The sequence below is a fragment of the Physella acuta genome, unplaced genomic scaffold, assembly GCF_028476545.2.
Source record: "Physella acuta isolate Inbredline_101_S28 unplaced genomic scaffold, ASM2847654v3 ptg000412l, whole genome shotgun sequence".
NCBI classification, from domain to species: Eukaryota; Metazoa; Mollusca; class Gastropoda; family Physidae; genus Physella; species Physella acuta.
Window position 1 is genome coordinate 1140801 of NW_026731931.1, and position 21231 is coordinate 1162031.

General features: G+C 34.3%; 1 protein-coding gene across 1 annotated transcript; it reads right to left on the minus strand.

Annotated features, from left to right (window-relative positions):
• Positions 1–2718: 2718 nt before the first annotated feature.
• Positions 2719–4607, minus strand: LOC131942570 (uncharacterized). Its single transcript, XM_059302464.1, has 5 exons — positions 4439–4607; positions 4040–4128; positions 3646–3775; positions 2995–3068; positions 2719–2847 (listed from the first exon to the last, which is right to left on the minus strand). Exons 1-5 carry the CDS (start codon positions 4605–4607, stop codon positions 2719–2721), a joined length of 591 nt encoding a protein of 196 aa, XP_059158447.1.
• Positions 4608–21231: the final 16624 nt, after the last annotated feature.

Sequence of the window (21231 nt, forward strand, 5' to 3'; positions counted from 1 at the left end):
TTAAAATCGTACCTAATTACAAACATGTTTTACTATTGCAAAAAAAAAAAAAATAATCAAGGAATAATTAATTTAAAAATGTAAATCACTCTTGATAAAGTCGTCCATCTCTTGATCCAAGATTTCAACCAGCCTTCCTCTGCTCTTTGTTGGACCAAATAAACTATTCTTACAAAACTCTTCTGCCTCTGAGAATGTTTTCTTTGGAAACACCTTGAGGCAAGTGTTGGACTTTTGGTGGTGAATAAAACCATCCTTGCAAGCATCTGTATTAAAAGTGAATTCATTGCTCTACATAAAAAATAAACTTAGCATTGTATGTTTAGATTACGTTGGCGCTTTAAATGTAAAATTAGAAGAAGAAAAATAAAACATTTTGAACTCTAGAGAAATATTTTTCCCCTTCTACTCTCCCCTTACTGTTCTAAATAAATGTAATACAATTTCTATACAATTTCTAAGTGTGCTCCACGCAAGTTTTAAATGACCGCACCCCCCCCCCCCCCCCCCGATAGGTTCGGAAAAATTTAGACCATTTGTTTTATTTAGGCTAAATTCACCACTCACACAGACTGTACATCTGGTTGTCCACCAGTCCAAACATCTGCTTCTCGTTTCTTGTTAAATTCTCAAATGTTTTGGATATTGGTCTTTTATCAGCACATTTGGTCTGTTCAAATACAAACAAAATTGTAAATTAGTTAAATTCTCAAATGTTTTGGATGTTTGGTTCTTGTTAGCAAATTTGGTCTGTTCAAATACAAAGAAAAATTGTAAATTGGTTAAATTCTCAAATGTTTTGGATGTTGGGTTCTTGTTAGCGCATTTGGTGTGTTTAAGTACAAAATATATAAATTGGCTAAATTCTCAAATGTTTTGGATTTTGCATTTTAAAAATGCAATTGTTTCTTTTTATTGCAAACATTTTCTAGTAATTCCCCAAAATGTCAAAGATACTTTATATAAAATATTATTAAAGTAATTATGTTAATTAACGAAGCTGAAACTACTAAAATTATTTACTTTAAAAAGTCAAATCGTGTGTTGTTTGTTTTTATCTTTACCCTTGTAAAAATACCCGAGTGGTATTGAAAGTGTTACATAATGAATAATGAGTAGCTAAACGGAACAGATAAATATTTTGAGAAAAAAGACTGGACATGATGTGTGTGTTGCCGCTCTCTCATGTATGAAGCGTGCGTTACATGGGAATACATTTAAACAATTTGTATTTTTTTATTGTAATTCTTACAGTATTGTGCGAACACTTGTTGATTAAATATGAATATACTTACAGCATCCACTGTCCAGTATCGTGGTGAAGCAAAACTAGTTTGGCAGACGCCGTTCACTTGTTGCAGGCCGATGTATGGGAAGCAGGGGTCGTCTGTGTGGTTTGTGGGGGAAACGTCTAGAAACATTGTTATGAAATATATTAGTTTAATTTTATGCAATCGGTCGTTTCTTATACAACGTTAGCTTATACAGAGTAGTATAGCTTATTTAAAGTAAGAGCTTCTTTAAGAAAACATAATGATTACAGTTATTTTTTCTAAATTGAGGTCAATATGTTTCTAATTGTTTTTTTTTCCAATTTTTTCTCAACAAAGGTGAATAACATGTGTCGTTCTGCTTTAAACGCTTTTCTTATTTAAAAGTTGGACAGCTTTGAAATAATTTCGGTAACCTCAGCAACTGAGTTGACTATAACATAATTTCCAATACTAATTGCGACCAGCAAGGTTGAAATATGGATCACAATGTATTTGATATATATATATATATATATATATATATATATATATATATATATATATATAATATATATATATATATATATATATATATATATATATATATATATATATATATATATATATATATATATATATATATATATATATATATATATATAATGTATAAACTTGAGTAATAAACGAGTGTGCATGCATGTAATTATAATGAGTACCTATTTGACAAATAAACGGAAACCGGTAAGAACAATCGCAGTCATCAATTTCGCTGCTGACATTAACGATCACACAATGTTCCCTGTTCTGCTAGTTGTCAGGATTTTCCTTGGACCACCAGCTGTCCTTCGTAGACAGATTCCGACCGGAACTTGTCCAGACAAATACGTTTTCAGTTACCAGGTCGCTCGCTCCTATCCAAGCTAAGGAAACCAACATAGTATTGTATAGATGATATAAATATTTTTTATTATTTTCTCGTATAGAGACAATAGACAGATTAACGGAATTGTTAAAAAATATTGCAATCGAAATTTTTATCACATTGTACTATTTCCTGAGTAAGAGAAGTCAAGTTTTGCAATCGTTTATGTTCGTCGTTTGGTTTCTCCTTAAAATCTGATAATTTTTTTACCGATTCCGTTAGGTAGACTTTCTTTGATATCTAATGTATAGATAATCTTCCTAGATTTATTTCTACGATTAGTTATTTCTGGTATAGGGAAGTGGTATCTAATATATTTCAGTTTTATCAAAATTCGATAACTTGAAACTGGTTAAGTAAGCTGGACGAAGTGAATAGTAATAGAACATATATATATATATATATATATATATATATATATATATATATATATATATATATATATATATATATATATATATATGCTTCTGTAGGTTTTTAATCTATTCCCAGAAACCAAAATTGCAGAGACACCAAGATATTATTTCACATATTAATATAAGTCTAAAGTAAAATGTATTTCTGCTCACCAATAAGTTTAGCTTCTTTGGTAATTTCCTCAATTGCTTTCCTCTGTTCACTGTTAGTCGGTTCAGCCAGTTTGCCGTTATAAAATGTTGTCTTACAGTACTCCTGTAAATATTTATCGTTTCATTTCATATTATACAAAAATGTAAACATTTTTTTTTATAAAGCTAATTTGTAACAAACAAAAACGTAATCATTATTTAATGTTTGTTTACGTATTGATAAAAAACATTACGAAAGATCAATTCTTACATTCGCGTTTGCCCAGTTTTCACCAAATGTTATAAGTTTGAAATACGTGTAGTTCTCTCTGAAGCTTAAGAAATCTATGCATAAAGAATACAGTTTTGATCTTATTTATATTAAAAGCAGTGTTTTTACCAGACTTTTTTCTCCGAGTGGGCGGCACTTGAAACTATATGATGGGGGGGGGGGAGGCGGAGACTATTACAATTATATATTTTCTATATAAATTCAATTATGTACTGCAGGTGGGGTGGTACTCTCTTCAATAGGGGGAGGGGGTTAATCCCCCTCGCCCCCTCCCCATCCGAAGAGATAGCTGGAAGAAACACTGACTGAAAGATGATGTGTAATGACATGTTACTGAGGTGTCAGTTGTGATAAGTCAGTTTTGACAGAGCACATCGGGCATTTAAAATTTCCTTAGATGGCTACATGATTGTTAGGATTTCAATTATTTCTGAATTTTGTTTTTAAATGTTTCTAATATCGAGATTACTACTAGAGAATATTACTAGATGGCGATACTGTCACGTCAACCTTATGACATCACTGTCTTATATATATTCTGACGATACTGTCAAGTCAAATTTGTGACATCCATCAATGTGACGTCCATCTAATGAGATCACAATACAATCAGGGTGATAACATACGAACCAGCCTCCACTTGACAAATAAATTGACGTTTATTCTTCGGTGGGACATGTCTCCAACCATCCCTTGTGATCACGGTACTTGTGAAGTACGTCACATCCTCGACTTGCTTCCACGGCAGATAATCAACTTCCTGCGAATTAGTTAAAATTTGCATTCCGTCAATGTTTTTCTAATTAAATGTTATGACAGACAAAAAGTAATGAGGTACTTTTTATACATTAAACTAAAGTTACACACAACCTTACATTTAAACATCGGTTACATTCGTGGGAAACGTTAATTCAAACTTTAGATCAGGTTTTGAATGTACCTCACAATTGAGAACTGAAACGTTGTGCGGGGGGGGGGGGGGGTGTAAGAGGAAGGGCCATAATTAACATTAACCACAGCTTACATGAGTACTCTCTTTCCAATACAGCCCCCTACTTCTGTTGAGAAAAATTCCAATGCGGTAGGTGGCGTTTTCGTTGGCCAGCATTGACTCTGCAAAGTTATAGGTAGTAATTGTATTCGGTGACTGAGACAATCTACTTAATTAAGTGCTAAGTAAACCTTGATGGCTGATTATAAATATTGATGATTTTACACTATAATCAACTTTATAACACGACTTACTCATATGTAAAATTAGTATTATTAGTATTTTATTAAAACACACACACACACACACACACATATATATATATATATATATATATATATATATATATATATATATATATATATATATATATATATATATATATATAAAAGTCATATTCGTAGAGAAAGAACACATTTTTGAGCACATTACCTTTGATGAATTCATCTGTTTCTTGATCCTCTATATGAGCCAAGTGCGCTCCGCCCGAGAGAGATGAACAATGTTCGACAGATTCAGTAAAATTTTTCAACAGTTCCACCATCAGAAAACATGAGTCGGAATGTCTGTGGTAGATCCAACCCTCTTCACTGCAACTCATATCAGCTGCAAAAGTAAAGGTTTTAATTTATTGGAGTACTTGAGGAGCATATTGGAGCAGCCATACCCATCCAAAAGACTTAATTTTTGTGGAAAAAGCTTTTAAATGTTAGATAACAATGTAACAATTAGCTATACAATATATGTGTACACCAGTGCTTCACCTAAAGATGCTTGTATGGTTTATGGTGTCACGTTGGTAATAAAACAAATAGTATACGCTCAAAATAGCTGTGGAAGTATTAGTGTGAAAATTCGATCGGTGTACAATGTTTCAGATCATAATAAAAAAAATAGCTAAATGATGTTATATCAGAATAAGTATTAAACCCATTTTTGTAAAAAAAAAATTAATTGTCTATGTTGAGTACAACTGTATCTTCCCTCCTTCATTTTCTATTTTTGGTTCAACAAAATTTATCAAAGTTACATGAGGTCGTTTTAGGTTTTCTATTTAATGAACCGAAAACTACAGGCTTACAGTTAATAGTACATTGGCTAGTTTTGTTGGATCGATGTAACGGGGCTCTTATAGAGTTACCAGACTTTCTTATGGCAGCTACTGTGACTTTGCTGATTCCAAGATGTAAACGTAATAGAGAGGGTGCCTTATGTTCGAGCTGCATCTGGCTCTTCTCAACTTAGGCCCAGGCTTTGTGCTTGAATTTCCAATACGCAATCATCCAACGGTCTACTAGACTTACAGAGCCATATATATATACCAGATTGCGAATTTTAAGCGAGATGGTCCGATACTCAACAGCCCTATTATGAAACGTCATATTCTGTTAACTCCAAAAGCCCGTAAGTTTCATTGTTGTACATTTGGAGAAAATTAACAGGCGTAACACAAGTGTACATGTACAAGATTCAACAATAAGATGTAGGCTATAATTAATGACCCGAACTCACCGGGAACACACGCAACAGCGCAAGTGCTGAACGTTGTCCCAACATCACATACACATTTTGAATCCTTGCAATGTCCCGTAACACACTGGCTGCTAATACTGCAGGATTGGTTGTAGCCAGTTAAACCAGGTGGTTGGGTGTTACAGAGGGCAGATTCACCATCAGCTGCGATCTAATGTAATTAAGTTTTAGTTAATATTTTTATTCATGACTAGAAAATTACACAAATTAACAATACAATGGCTTGATACTATGTTTAGTTACTATAAATAGAATCAAATTGAGACGAATCAACGTTTTAATAGCTTAAAATTCAACATAAACTGATCCAAGTGAAGAATGCAGCTATTTCTGTGACTTCGGTGTGCAAAAAAGTGGTAAACAGCACTGTACCCAGGGGCATTTACTTTAAATTATCTGAGTCAGGTACCGATCAAACTGTACTATTCTTTATAAACAAAGAATAAAGTTTAAAAATAAAACGACTATAGATGGGACGGTTAGGGGAGCTGCAAGGCTTGGAAAATAAGCTATTTGAATTGAGCCACGCAACTAAACGAACTTGAAATTGTACTAAAGCTTTATATTCAGTGGCGTAGGTAAAAATAAATCCCCCCATCCCCCAAAGCAATTTTTTCGCCATTCCATATATATATATATATATATATATATATATATATATATATATATATATATATATATATATATATATATATATATATATTAGAAGAAAGACTCACTAAATTTTAAAATAACTATTTAAACCTTTTCATAATTTAGTAACTTGCTTCAGTAGCGTAGCGAGGGGGGGGGGGGGCGGGGGGAAATATGTCCCAGGGCGCCGACCTTAGGGGGCGCCAAAATCGGTTGGAAAAATAAATTGAAAGGTTGAGGAGGGTGCAAATCGAAAGTTTGAGGGAGGGGGGGTGCAAATCGAAATCTTGAGGGGGTGGGGGTGCAAATCGAAAGTTTGAGGGGGTGTGCAAATCGAAATCTTGAGGGGTGGGGGTGCAAATCGAAAAGTTTGTCCCCGGGCGCCTCTGATTTGCCTATTTCATCGCAAAGTATATGCATCGTGAGACAACAAATCACGCAAAAACATGTTTTAACTAATTTCGAGCCTTAGCTGCCGAAAAATGTCGAGAAGAGTTACTTCTGTTACGTCAAGCCACTCTATATGAAACGGAGCTTTGATATGTGTTAAGGTTTCCTGTTTTTGTTTTATTCTTATGTTTTATTTTTGCATATATTTTTTTAATACATTCATTATTATAGTTGTGTCATTCGTAGTACACAACTCTTAAAATATGTGGCACCTTTATTAAATTATTTAAAGGGGAGAGATAAGTCGCGAAGTGGTTTGAAGGTGCATTTTTTTTCTATCAACGCAACAGCATTGCGGTGACTGGTTGTATGGTAATTACATTCCTTGTTATAGTCACATTTTCTTACGTCGTTTTCCACTTATAGTCATTAGCCTACTTAAAACCTGGAGGTCAGTTTTTGTTTTTCGTAAGTGGTTTGTTGAGCTGGTCTGTGCAGTCATGTGTCGTTTAGCTTCTGGAAAGTGGCATTTTTAAAACAATATTTGGGGTTTTGCAGCAGTTTTTACATTGTCTTTTATTAGACATCATTCCTCGTATCGATAACCTTACTATAATATATATATATATATATATATATATATATATATATATATATATATATATATATATATATATATATATATATATATATATATATATATATATATATATATATATATATATATATATATAGTATAAACGCAACATTTTGCCTCGCCAACTGGGCTAACCAAAAACATGTACCTAATATATGACTAAAACACTCCTCCGCCTTTTCTCTCCATACATTGTAAACCTGTTTTTACCAACCAACATATCTAAGTGTTACGATTTGTCTTGGGCACGGAAAGAGAACCAATAATTATAATTAAAATGGGCGCTGTTATAAAAATATGTGAGTAGACAAAAAAAAGCCGAATAAACGAGTTTAATACTCACCAGTAAAGAACTCCAAAATAAGTTTAAAAGCAAAGTCGTGATGAGATTGTCATCCATTTTCAACACATCTACATCATACTGAACTAGAAAGAATAATGAGACAACCCTTCAGTCGATGCTTGACTAGAGTTAATGAGGAAGTAAAAACAGTATAAAATACTATACATGGCTTTTGTTTTACTAGTTCAGTAGCTAGATGTTACTTTTACTTGCTAAGTGTAGCAGTACTGTATATATCATTTTATTTGGGCAAAAAAAACTTGCCTGTCAGATCTTATGGGTACGGTTTATAGGCCTACTCGTGTCCTTGAAACAAATGGCGCTTTCCTAGAATTCTTATAAAGCACACCGTTTCTTTTTTTAACTTTCTGTAAAAAAAAATATTCACTCGACTACATATTCACTACGAATCGTATATGTCTAGGTTTTATAATTTCAAAAATCAAATTATTTATTTCTATAATGAATCGACTCGTATATTAAATAGAATTACACTTTCTCGAATATTCTTATACTAGATAAATGGCCGGTTGAGGGAGAAATACAACGGGCGCAGAGTTGATAGTGTTGTCTTTTTCTCTAAACCAGGACCAAAACCAAAATCATTACCTTAACTTTAAATTTAACCGTACACGAAAAATGTCAATGCGGACCACTTTTAAGATTAGACAAATAAATTAGGCGGTATTGTGTCATTATTATCAAGTATCAAAGACTTCTAAATTTGATATATAGTATTTATACATAAAATGTCGTCAACCTAGCTGTAACGGCACTCAAGTTGTGTTTACAGAGAAACAAACACACGACATGTAGACAAAATTGTATTATATTTCCAGATTTGTGAAAATTTCGATTTCTACTTTTTGCACAATCACAATTGTTTTTTCTTTACTCAGTATACTAGAAAGATTTTTTTTTAAAATCCCAACATTGTGTTTGTAAAAGTACGGTATAAATGCATGTTGCTCAGTCAGAGGCGTAACTATGGTGAGGCAGGGGTGGGGGGGGTGGGGTGTATATTCTAAGCGGATGCGAAAAGGGGTAGAAAAAATATAAAAGATGATTCACAGCTGAATTTGTGAATTATGCAAAGTAAAGAAAATAAACCGACAAAAATCATTCATTTATTTTCACGATTACAACGTAGACCTTTAACATAGGACCTACTGTTTAAATCAAAATTCATACAAGACAAATCCTACTAACAATTTAAAACTAATTGATTAGGCATGGCAAACACACCTGTAACTCTATAAAAATACGTTTCACACTCGCATTTAACGAACAATTTAACGTATGCAGGACAACGACTTTTGTGGTTATTTCATTTAAACTTCCTATTCTGGCTCTTCAATCCGGATGTCTATAGGGCTGGTAAGTTGTTCACCAACCAGTTCTATGGCGTAATAAAACCTGCATGAGGCGTAGAACTGGTTGGTGACCTACTTACCAGCCCTATAATGTGAAACACTCTATTTTATACTTATATATGTAATGGTGTAAATATTCGAAACTCGGCCTGCAATTTTGGTTATATTACATTATCGCTAACTACATATATTAATTATGCTTAGGGGTCATCCATTTATGACGTCCTCAAAAAAATTCGGATTTATTTAGATCCCCCCTATTGACGCAACCACTTTTAACCCCCTAATTTCCACAAGGAGGACGTCCACACATATTTAATAGACCTATAAAAACTTACTACCAACTTGCTATTTAAATAACATGTATTTTGTGTTTATTTACTGATACCCTTCTTTAATATTTTGGTTTCTATTATAAATGTTAAACGTTTTATCTACTCAACGTTCCGGTGTAAATCCTTCCCATATACCTGGGTGAAAGAGCGCACCCACTCACCACCTTTTTTTACTTTACTGTTACACGTAAGCTTTCGTACAAAGGTTTCTTTTCTAAGTGTTAAAAGAGCTATCTACACACCAAACCAGTAGGCCTACAAATCATTGCAATTTTTGAGGGCCAAAAAGCGCCCCGTCCCTCCACACCATTATGAACAAAGTTGTTAGAGCGGGTTTTAACGTCACTCCATTTTTACGGTTAGACAATGGTAGAATACATGTTAATACACCTGGTTTCTTGTGGCAAAGGTTATCTACTCACCAATCCAGTGTACATTTTTGCGATTTTATTTGGCGATAAAGCGACCCACCCCAACCATCAAGGGAATGCTGGATAGCTATTTTTTGCCGGTCGATGTGTCTTTAGATTATTTGTTTTACAATTACGCAATCAAAGTAGTACATAGTCAAATCTGTGTGTGAAGGCTTTCCGCTGTTAAATTGCTTATCTTTGACTGATTATAACTAAAAAATGCAGCTTAAAATGAGCTTTACCCATTTTGACGTCCTCTAGGGTCGGCGAGTCGCCCTCTTTGCCCACCCCCCACTACGTTCGAACCCTAGTTAAGAAATACTGATCTAAGCTCATAACTTGCTTTTTATCTCATCGTCTTCCTTTTTACCCATGGATTTCACACCAGCACATGCTTTGTGATTTTATTTACTGTCTTTCTGATATTGAGGCCTAACCACCACCTTTTCGTTGTCTTATTTCATTCTCCACTGTCTGTAAACTAGCTCAGAGTCATACAGTAGAAGAGACTACACATTTAGCTATAGATCCTGATTGATTTTTTTTTGACAATGCATTTGAATTTCCACATTGGTTTAGAACGGTAAAAGCATTTCATCGCTGCTGATACTAAACGTCATTGCGATTTCATTAAACCGGTTATTACTGTTTCTCAAGCCGCCAATGAGAGCGGTGTGACGGTGACTGGTCTAACACCAGGTACCAGCTACACAATCACGGTCTACACGTTCCTCCAGCAGAAATGATTTTATACTGCTAGAAAAATAAGCACTACTGTCAGCATTGTTACCTGTGAGTAGTTTTTTTATAGTTGTATTTGAATTTTTGCGCTTTAATTTTTAAACACTTTTATTTGTACACAAAGACGTTTTTTCTTTATTTTTTTGGGGTTTTTCTAATCTTAAAACGTCTTTTAATTGCGAGCACATTTTCCCAGATGCATTCGTCTTTGATGACAATGCAATAACACATAAATTTGAATCTAATTGAACAATACTCACACATAAATGGTCACTAACATTTAATTAAATAATTCTTATTTTAGTATTTAAAAAAGGGGAGATAACTATATTAAATACTTGCTTTTGCCGATTAAGAATCCGTCGACAGGTAATTGTTTTTTTTTAATGTAATAATAGTTAAATGTCCCATTTGTTGTATTGCTTTTCTCCTTCTCTGAGACATCTTACAACAGAACTTTAACTACACCTTATATTTAACAGTATTTTTTAAAAACAAAGTGGTGTGTTGTTGTTTTTTTAAATTTTAATATAAGAAAATTATATTCTAGAAATTAACCACAACTCTAACTTGGGTAGTTTATTTTAGTATATTAATGTCTTGTATTATCTCAGCGTGTTTGTGTCAAAGCTCACGTTTTAAGTAAATACTATTTTACTAATAATTCAGATAAAATATGCGTAAATTTGCTGTTGAAATAATCGATGCAAGTTTTAAAAAAATATTACTTAAGATTTGATCTTCCTTATATTTTTAGACTCAGCCAGACCAGGTCGAGTGAATACCACAGCCAGTAAACTGGATAAACCACCATACATCATAAGATTTCAACCACCAGAAGGCAGGGTAGATCACTACATATTTTCACTTGAATTGAAAAGCCGGTATCTGAATATAACAGTTAACTCCCCTAAAATCAAAACATCTGATCTACAAGCTGACACGGAATACAAATATTTCATCAAAGCAGTCAATTCTAATAATATTGGTGATGAAAGTGATGAAATTCAAGGCGTTTTTAAAAGATCACACATAGAGGATAAGAAAATTAGCTTTTTTATAAAGCTGTAAAATAGGACGAATTCACTTTTTCAAACCAAGTATAACAAACGCCAGTCTATAAAATTTGTGTAAACCCTACCCTTGTGCTCAAACTCAAGATGTGCGTGCGGTTCTGGCACAAGTTACAGCAAGTGTGCTAAGGCTTGTGTCTCCAGTAAGTGATGCTTAATTTGGATGTGTCTCTGCCTTTGTTGTATTACAATGTTTGCATTAAAATAAAATTCCACTTGTTTGAAAAAGTATAATCTGAACATGCTTTAATGGGCTTAATACGCATGAGTAGTAAACTATATATTCGGCTTGTAAATTACATTAAATATACAAACACAATTCAATATTTGATGAATATATTTCAGTATAATATGTGGGTATTTCATGCAAGCTAAACAAAGTAGATTATGATATGTTTGTGTTGGTATTTTTCTGCGCTGAATACATTGATAAATCCTGTAGTTTTTTCTGTTAATTTGCTACCACGTATACACTAAACACCTATCTAACATACATAACACACACATGCAGAGTATACCAAGGACCAATTCATAAAATTTCATCAAAACTAACAAACCTTAGTGCAAACTAATCAAGCATACAACACAGCTCAACAACGTGCAGCTCTAATTCACGTATACACAAGTAGACAATCGCACTCCACACACCAATAAAACATACACAACACCTCTGTAAAACATACCCCCCACAATTTACTCAACAATCTACGACAGCTGTCTAGGTAATGATCAATGGAATGATAAAAAAATTAACTGTCTTACACCTGTCTGCTAAATGTTATCGTTAGTTCTGGTCCTTGTGTGTGAAATTAGGTTTAGGATTCCACACATTTCCTCATCGTTTTCGCTTATTTACCGCAGATATAAATTTGATAATTTGCAGCAAATCGTAATTCTGTAATAGAAGGCATTACTCTATGTATATTTCTAAGCAAAATAATATTTATAACATAATAAACCTCCACTGTTCTTTACATATCGGCAGATTGCAACTCTATAGTGAGCACATCAAAGGGAACAATAGCCAGCCCAAGGTATCCTTCCACCTCATCCCCTGTAACATGTTACTGGAACATTCAAGCATCTTCAAATAACGTCATAGCCTTCAAGTATCTACTAGTTTTATTCTTATTTTTTTAACAGCATTTTTAAAATAGCATAATATAATATATACAAACTCTCTCGGAGAAAACACTATAAAATCGTTAATTAGTAAATTAAAATTTATGAAATAATCATACTAATTGATACATCTCACGGTTCTCTGATCTAAGAAAAAAAATGTAATTAGCGTTTTCACTTGCTAAATAATGCATCCGCCGAATAATGTCGTGTAATTTACTAATCATTATTACCTTATCCCGTTTGTGCCCAACACACATTGGGCAGATGAAGTAGAGTTCACCTGTTACAAAGATGTTGAAAATAAAGGTATTGGGTGGTCAGCACTAAAGCCAGCCGCCTTTGCTTCCCTAACTAGAGTCAGGTACCCATCATAATCTAGTGGAATCAGGGACGGTCTGCTGACTTGATTCAAAGTCGAGACGTTTGAGATAGCAGTCTAGCGCTCTACATCTAAGCCACACGGCCCTATAATTTACTAACATTGTCATTTAACACTACTTCATGTTTAAGATGCGGTAATAAAGTTCGCAGTTTATCAGATTTCACTATAATCTATATATAAATACCAACATATTAGTTGATTAAAACCCGTTTTATGTAAACAATGTAAGAGCGTCTATATTTAGATTGTTGTTGTTTGGGCTCGGGTTTGTCTATATTACTGCCCAGATGGATTCCAACCAGCTGGTTCATAGCCTAGTAGCCAATACATTTGGTGTCACCCTCTGAGGTTTTAACTTAACGTTCAGTTTTTCATAGTAAGCATTAGTTTCCCCAACAGAGATAATAACCGTGAACAATTGATAAGCACACAAGATTGGGTTGTGTATCTGGCATGTTGATGGGACGGTATGGGAACAATAACAATGTCTAGTTTGGTTGTAAATGGCGGGAATGTTTCTCGTCACGTAGCCTAAGGACCACGCAATCTACAGAGTGTAATCAAATCGGTGAACACCAGTGGTGAATAGTTTTTTACGTTGTAGATTGTATATATAGATATATAGCCCACATACAAATACATACACACATACCTACACAAATACCACATATTATATATATATATATATATATATATATATATATATATATATATATTTATATATTTTATATCTATATATACACACGCAAACACACACATATATATATAATTATATATATATATATATATATATATATATATATATATATATATATATATATATATATATATATATATATATATATATATACATACATATATTTATATATTTATATATTTATATATTTATAAATATATTTATATGTATATATATATATGTATATATATATATATAGAGAGAGAGAGAGAGATAGAAAGAGAGAGAGAGAGAGAGAGGGGGGGGAGAGAGAGAAAATGAGAGACTTCCTATTCTTATACTCCTGCCACCATATTTTTCTTTATTTTACTTTTTAAAATGGCCCTATTAAGCTAACTGCACTTGTTTCTAATCTTCACATACTATGATGGAATATCGTGGTTAGCACTGACACAGGTCATGTACCCATTAGAGCTGAGAGGACTAAGGGAAGTTCTTAGAACTGGAGCCGCCGAAACGAACTCCAGACTTCCAGTCTAGTAATAGTCGAGTTTACGCTTGACCACGTCAGTTTAAGCTCACCTAATATATGTGCTGGCCAACGTAGAGATCTTGCAGGGGGGTGGGCAGTTTGTATGTGTATGTGATACTTTCTGTAAAGGTAGTATAAACAAATTATAAGTTAGGTAATTTCAATGGCAATGCTATAAACAGTTTATAAAGGGATACCGATGCTTTAGGAAAGCTTCGGATAACTGGAAGGAAGGCGGTAGTAGCTCAACTTTAGACGGTCTTTAAGAGAAATAACTTAAATAAAGTTCTATAGACCGTTTGCAGGGGAGGCAATGCAGTAAAAGTTATTTAGACAGTCTACAAGGGGTTAGAGTTAGTTTCAATGAAGTAATATAGACGATCTATAAGAGAGTTAAGTTTAATAAAATACTATAGACAGTTTAAAGGGGAAGTAATTTCAATAACATACTATAGAAGGTATAAAGGGGAGGCAATTTCAATAAAAGAGCTATAGACAGTCTAACAAAAAAAAAGGGGGGGGGGGGGTAGTTTAAATAGAAGTACTATAGCCAGCGTGTAAAGGAAGGGGATAGATTCCTAGACGCACACTAGACATTCTGTTTGGATTGGGGAGAGTGAGTAGTTTACATAATAGTACTATGAACAGTCTTATGGAGGGGAGGGGTAGTTTTAATTCGAGTAATATAAACAACGAGCTGACCCGCGGTGTATCATACGCCGCTATTTAGTTGTTGTTTTTTCTACTTTTCAGTAATTCATAATTTGTGAATTCGACAGTACCAATGCTGCCACTGAAAATATTTGCTTTACAACACTAAACCCCCCTTACAACCCCCCCCCCCCCCCCGTGAAAGCAGCCTCCTCTTAGTTACCTCTAAGTTTAAAATCGTTTCAAACTAAATTATCTGCCACTAATAGCCGTCACAAAACCCGACTTTACGATTGTAAAATGTAAACAGCGTGAACCACAACTCACCAGACCATGTGAGGGGTGTGGGGGGTGGTAGCGACAGAGAGGAAGCGAGGGGATTGCAAGGCGCGTTTGCAGCTTGTTTTCTAACGGCTCCCAGAAGAGAATTATATATATAGATAGATACTAATAAAGTACTACCTACTGATGTCTTATGAATGCTTATTAAAATACCAATATCATTTGAATGAAAACTATAAATGGTACTGGACATAAACCACACCCCCCTCCCCTTCGAGAAACATACAGCGACCCCGATCCCCCTCTTCAGATGGACATACACCACTCGTCCACTCCGTAGAACATACAGCCCCCCTCCCGCCCCCCCCCCCGCTCTTGAAACGCACATACATGCCCCTCCACATTCCTACCCCACCTATATTGTAAAATTTTGTTCAGTGAACGTTTATTTGTTAAATAATTAAAAGTCTTGTCACATTTTCTTGAATGAAATTGATTATCTAATCCTTTTCTAGCATCGTCCTTTTGATGCCAGAGATTAACAATGATGCAGTGGTATCAATTTTTTGAACCGCCGAACTGTAAATTTAATCAACGTAGTTAAGAGTAAACTCTACACTATCTTATATGCTCAACATTTCTCAATTAATTTAAAGTAAACAACACTTAATGGAGTTAATTACAATCTAACAACAAGGATGTGCCTCCCCTCCCCACTAGTAAGATTCACATCGTGATAAAACACAATCTGTCAAGTGGCACACCGCATTACAACAGGACGGATATGTATAAGTGTTCAAGTAGTCCCGTGAAAACTCTTAATTGGCTTAAGTTTAGACAAAACATCCTGGTCAGTAGCGTACGCCGGGGGGGGGGGGGGGGGGGCGCTCCCCCTCTGGCCATTTTTAGCAAAGTGGCGCCTTTTTGGAAACTTTTTAAACTCAACGTTTTAAACATTGATATTTGTTAAAAATTATCTTTGGTCGGCACATCTATGTAAATCACAAGATTTATTTAATGCAGCAATTAATTACAACAGTAATAGACTAGTAGAGTCAACGTTTGCAACACGTATTAGCAGCTGTATCAGTTTGTCATTCTAAAAATAACCATTACGATGCATTGCGATGTTTAAAAACCTCTACGGGTAGTACCACTTGGCAAGAGGGGTGTTTAAGGTAATTGTATAATGTATTTGCTTACGAATAATTGAATTAGAAAATGTTACATATAAAACTTCAAACATAATTACTTTATATATACAGATTAAATCTTTAAATATTTTTGTAAAAACGAATAGTTTTAATTTACTCTATTAGATTCGTAGGTAATTATTGATTTATTTTAATATTTATAATAAAATGTATAGATATATACATATTTATAGTAAGGTATTGATTGTTTCCCATTTTCACTTGTATTAATAAATGTCCTAGGAATTATTATGTAATTATCTTTTTACAAGGATTACGAAACAGATTATGCTGCGTTCATTGTTTTTGGTTGTAGGGTATATATATATATATATATATATATATATATATATATATATATATATATATATATATATATATATATATATATATATATATATATATATATATATATATATATATATATATATATATATACTTATATAGAAGATATTACAAATTCGGCGCCTTTCTTTTGCTATTTTCGCTCCCCCTACACAAAATCCAGGATACGCCTCTGATCCTGGTGAACCATTTTACATTATTATTTGTTTAAAAAAACGTTTTAACTAAGAAAGATAACTTGAGCTACGAACTTTTAGACTGGATTCGATGTTATAAGATTTTCTGCTACTACGATCAATGCTGCACGTAAGAATGACAAGACTTTGTTACAAGTGAGAAAAAACATTGCTACCAATGTTTCTACAGTACTAGATGCTACTAGACTACCGTAACCGTAACCGTAACCGTAACCGTAACCGTAACCGTAACCGTAACCGTAACCGTAACCGTAACCGTTACCGTTACCGTTACCGTTACCGTTACCGTTACCGTTACCGTTACCGTTACCGTAACCGTTACCGCTACCGCTACCGCTACCGCTACCGCTACCGCTACCGCTACCGCTACCGCTACCGCTACCGCTACCGCTACCGCTACCGCTACCGCTACCGCTACCGCTACCGCTACCGCTACCGCTACCGCTACCGCTACCGCTACCGCTACCGCTACCGCTACCGCTACCGCTACCGCTACCGCTACCGCTACCGCTACCGCTACCGCTACCATTATCATTATCAATTATCATTATCATTATCATTATCGTGTATGTACACAGATAATAGAAGTCTCCATCTGAACATTTCAAGATACAGCAGTGAAGAGCACGACAAGGAAGTTTAAAAGAAGCTATCACGTTTAGTTGTATAAGTAAACTTCGTTGTCCGTTAGTGCTACGTTCAGCCGTCTCTATTGGGCGGTGGGTGTAGGTGGGGGCAAAACGCGGTACAAAGTACGAAGCAAGTCTATCCCCCTCCCCAAAACAAGATCCTTGAACCATTTTATTCACCCCCCCCCCCCCCCCCCCCGCTTTCCCACAATAGATAAAAAAAATATTCCTAAAGAATAGACTTATCAAGTTTCTGTCCCCATCTCCTAAAATGTATGCCCCCCCCCCCCACCTCCCCCGAATATTCAAAAGAGACCAATTGAAGCGTGTCTGAAAGACATTCTACGTTAATTGGGATTTATATTCTTGTACAATTTAAGATCTGAAGACTTTGGGATACTTTTGCCATGTTTGGCACATAAAGGTAAGTATTAAAAAGCAAAAAGGTGTTGAAAACAATTTTGGTTTTCATTAAAACCTGAAAAAATCTCCGACTTTTTTATATAGCTGGTACTTTTAAAAACTATGTTGTTTTTTGTTTATTTATGCGTTTATGTATGTTTTTGAAAGATCTACTGGTCAGTATTCTACAAAGTCTGAAAAATTATACCCTTTTTAATATGCAAAAGTTTCAAATCATGCTTATTATTTACCATTAACTTTTTTTCCAATGAAAGCCATCACAATTTCCGCGTGGCAAAAGTTTTAGTTTTGCATGAAGAAAAATAGCTGGAAATAAAGTGTGCATTGTTTCATAATTTCAGAAGTAATATACTTATTTGTGGTAAAAAAACTGCAAACTGAGAAAAACAAAAAGTAGGTCACGAAGATACCATATCTGTGTGTATTGTAAAGCCCATTGTAGGCTTTGGGTGTTTCCGAGATTATGGAAACATAATTTTATTCAAATACACAAGAAATCCGGCTTTCTAATGAAGCCAAATACAATTTGATGACTGATATAAATCTTTTCGTTGTGAGCTTGTAAGATTGGGGGAGGGGGGGATTATTTAGGTGTGTATCCTAATAAAATGGCGCCAACACTCTCACACATATATGTCCAGATTTCCCTTCTCCCATTCCCCCTTGCAACGTGAAACGGCGCCGAACAACTTGTTTCCCTGCGGTTGTCCACGCCCAGAGAGAGCCATCCCAACGCACGACCACAGGTTTAAAAACGAAGACAATGTGGCTGTAACAAGGACGGGAAAAAGAAAGGGCTGATACACTGCCAGGCTGATTATAGTATTGATAAACACATACATATGTTAAAAGAATGTACATGGAATCGTAAAAGCAGTAATATATAATGTCGTCGATTGTTAAAAAATTAGAGAAATGTAATTGTAATTTAATTACAAGGTCCATAGTCGCAACAATTACATATGGGTACATTAATATTACATACAAATTAACGTCTCATTTTAAAAAATATTCCTACGTTACGCAATATCATATTTGGGGGAAGGGGGTATTTTTTTTTATTTCGTCACCGAGACATACATAACTTATTTTAATTTAAGACGGCAAAAAATTACAACTCTGTTAAACTTCTTATCTCCAGAGGCCTAAGTAGACAATCCTGGTCGAATACTTACACTGTTAACACAAGGATCTATCTGGGCACTTTAAGATAAGTGGAGAGCGAGAAAAAGGAAGTTTTAAAACAAACTATAACGTTTTATTAGCAAAAACAAAAGTCGTTGTTCCCTAGTGTGTGTCTCAGCCATCTTTTATGAGGAGGGGGTTAGAAGTGGTCAGATCCCATACAAAGCAAGTCTATCCACAGAACAAACAACAAAATAAACAGAACCAATTTTTCTACTTCCGTCCCTCTCCTCCCCCCCCCCCCCGCTCCGTGAGAACGAAATACAAAAAACAAACAACATAATATTATCCAGGGCATTTCAACTTTCACAAGATTTCGTATCACCTCGGAAAATTTAATTGACTCACTCCCTGGAAATTTTCAAAAGATCCCCACTTCTTAGAAAAATGAACAAAGTCTAAAAGCAACACTAAGCGATTTTAATCAATGTTCAGCTAGTTAAAGGCTTGTTTGATTTACTTGTTCATAAATTGTTAGCAGGGTTTGCGTTAAAGTTTATACATATTTTAAATTCAGCAATATGTTAAATTAAAGACTTGCCCTTTAATTTTTTAAATGCATATTGCATCTACTTATATATGCGTGTACGAAGCCAAACGAATGAAGCCGAAATGAACTTTGAACTTGGTCAGAGTTCAGGGCTTAGATTTTAAATAAAGATTGCTGTCCAATGTGTCACTTTTTGTCTATTGCGATGTTTAATGCTTTAGAATGCATAATTAGCTATCAGCTATAGCTTTAATGATATGATAGTTTGTTGTTTCATATACAAGATCTAATTCGAGAATACAAGCTGTGATGGATTGGAATCACTGACGAGAAGCCACATTGATTGTTAACAGTACTTTATTCACCACCATGAGGAAAGAGAGGGAGGGCGGAAGTCACGAGACACTTATATACATAAACATGTAAGGGACATCACTCAAGATAACAATATAAATATAATACTATACAGAAGAGTGAGTTCCCTTGACTTCACAAGTCTCACTATATTACATCCCTTTGCCCTTAGTAAACACAACACATCTCTCAATAGAACAATTTACAGTATCCTAAAATCACCAATTATATTGTAACATGAACACTATGGTAGATTACATCCTTAAAAACAATGCACAATATGTTACAACATAATTAAAATACAAAACAATGATGTCAAAGTCCTTTTGACCTTTAAAATCATAGGTCTAACTTATTTGGGACTTTGATTGTCCTGCTTGACCTTCTCAGTGGCTTTTGATTTGGTGACTCAAGATTCTGACCATATGGATTCTCTATCTCAGGAGGTCTAGGATCAAAATCATTAATTCCAGAATTTACATTTTCTGACTCCAGACTACTTGGTTCACTCATATCAACAGAACTTGGTTGTGGAACAAACTGAGTTGGTGTGAACTGTTCAGATTTGGTGGGATTGATAGATTCACACTTATTATCTGCACAAGTTATTTTTAACTGGTCTGCATGTCTACGGACAATAAGTCCATCATTTGTTTTTACTTTATAAGACACAGGTCCTGTACATTGAACAATTTGACCTGGTATCCATTTTTCCTTTCTCCCATAATTTCTTAGATACACATTCTCATTATATCCAAATTCTCTTTCAATGAATGTTTGTCATGATTTAATGGAACTATTTTTGAATTGGCATCTGAAAGTATTATGCTGTTATTCAGATCCTTGACTGACATAGATTTCTTTGATTGATCAATTTCCTCAGGTAATCTGATAGTGCTTTTTGGTAACCAAAAATACTGTTTAAAAGTAATATCCTGGACTATATCACTTTGCAACTGTGATCCAGTATTTGAAGTGGGTGTATTAAATGGCAAAAATCTTTTTTTTTCTTTTGATGTTACCCTTTTAGTTTCTGTAAGTGCTAATGATGTTAGCAAAGTTGTTTGATGATCACATTCCTTCTTACTAATGTATTCTCTTTAAAAGCATTTGAAATTGCCATATCACCATAATCATTTATTAAGTTACAAGTACTTTGTTTAGGAACTCTGACTGATAATGGACTGCATCTTCTCCATCTTTTATATTATCTTCACAAAGGTTTTTATTTCTTATTTTATATGGCCTTAAGTCATCATTCACAGACTCTTCAGGCCAACCATTCTTACA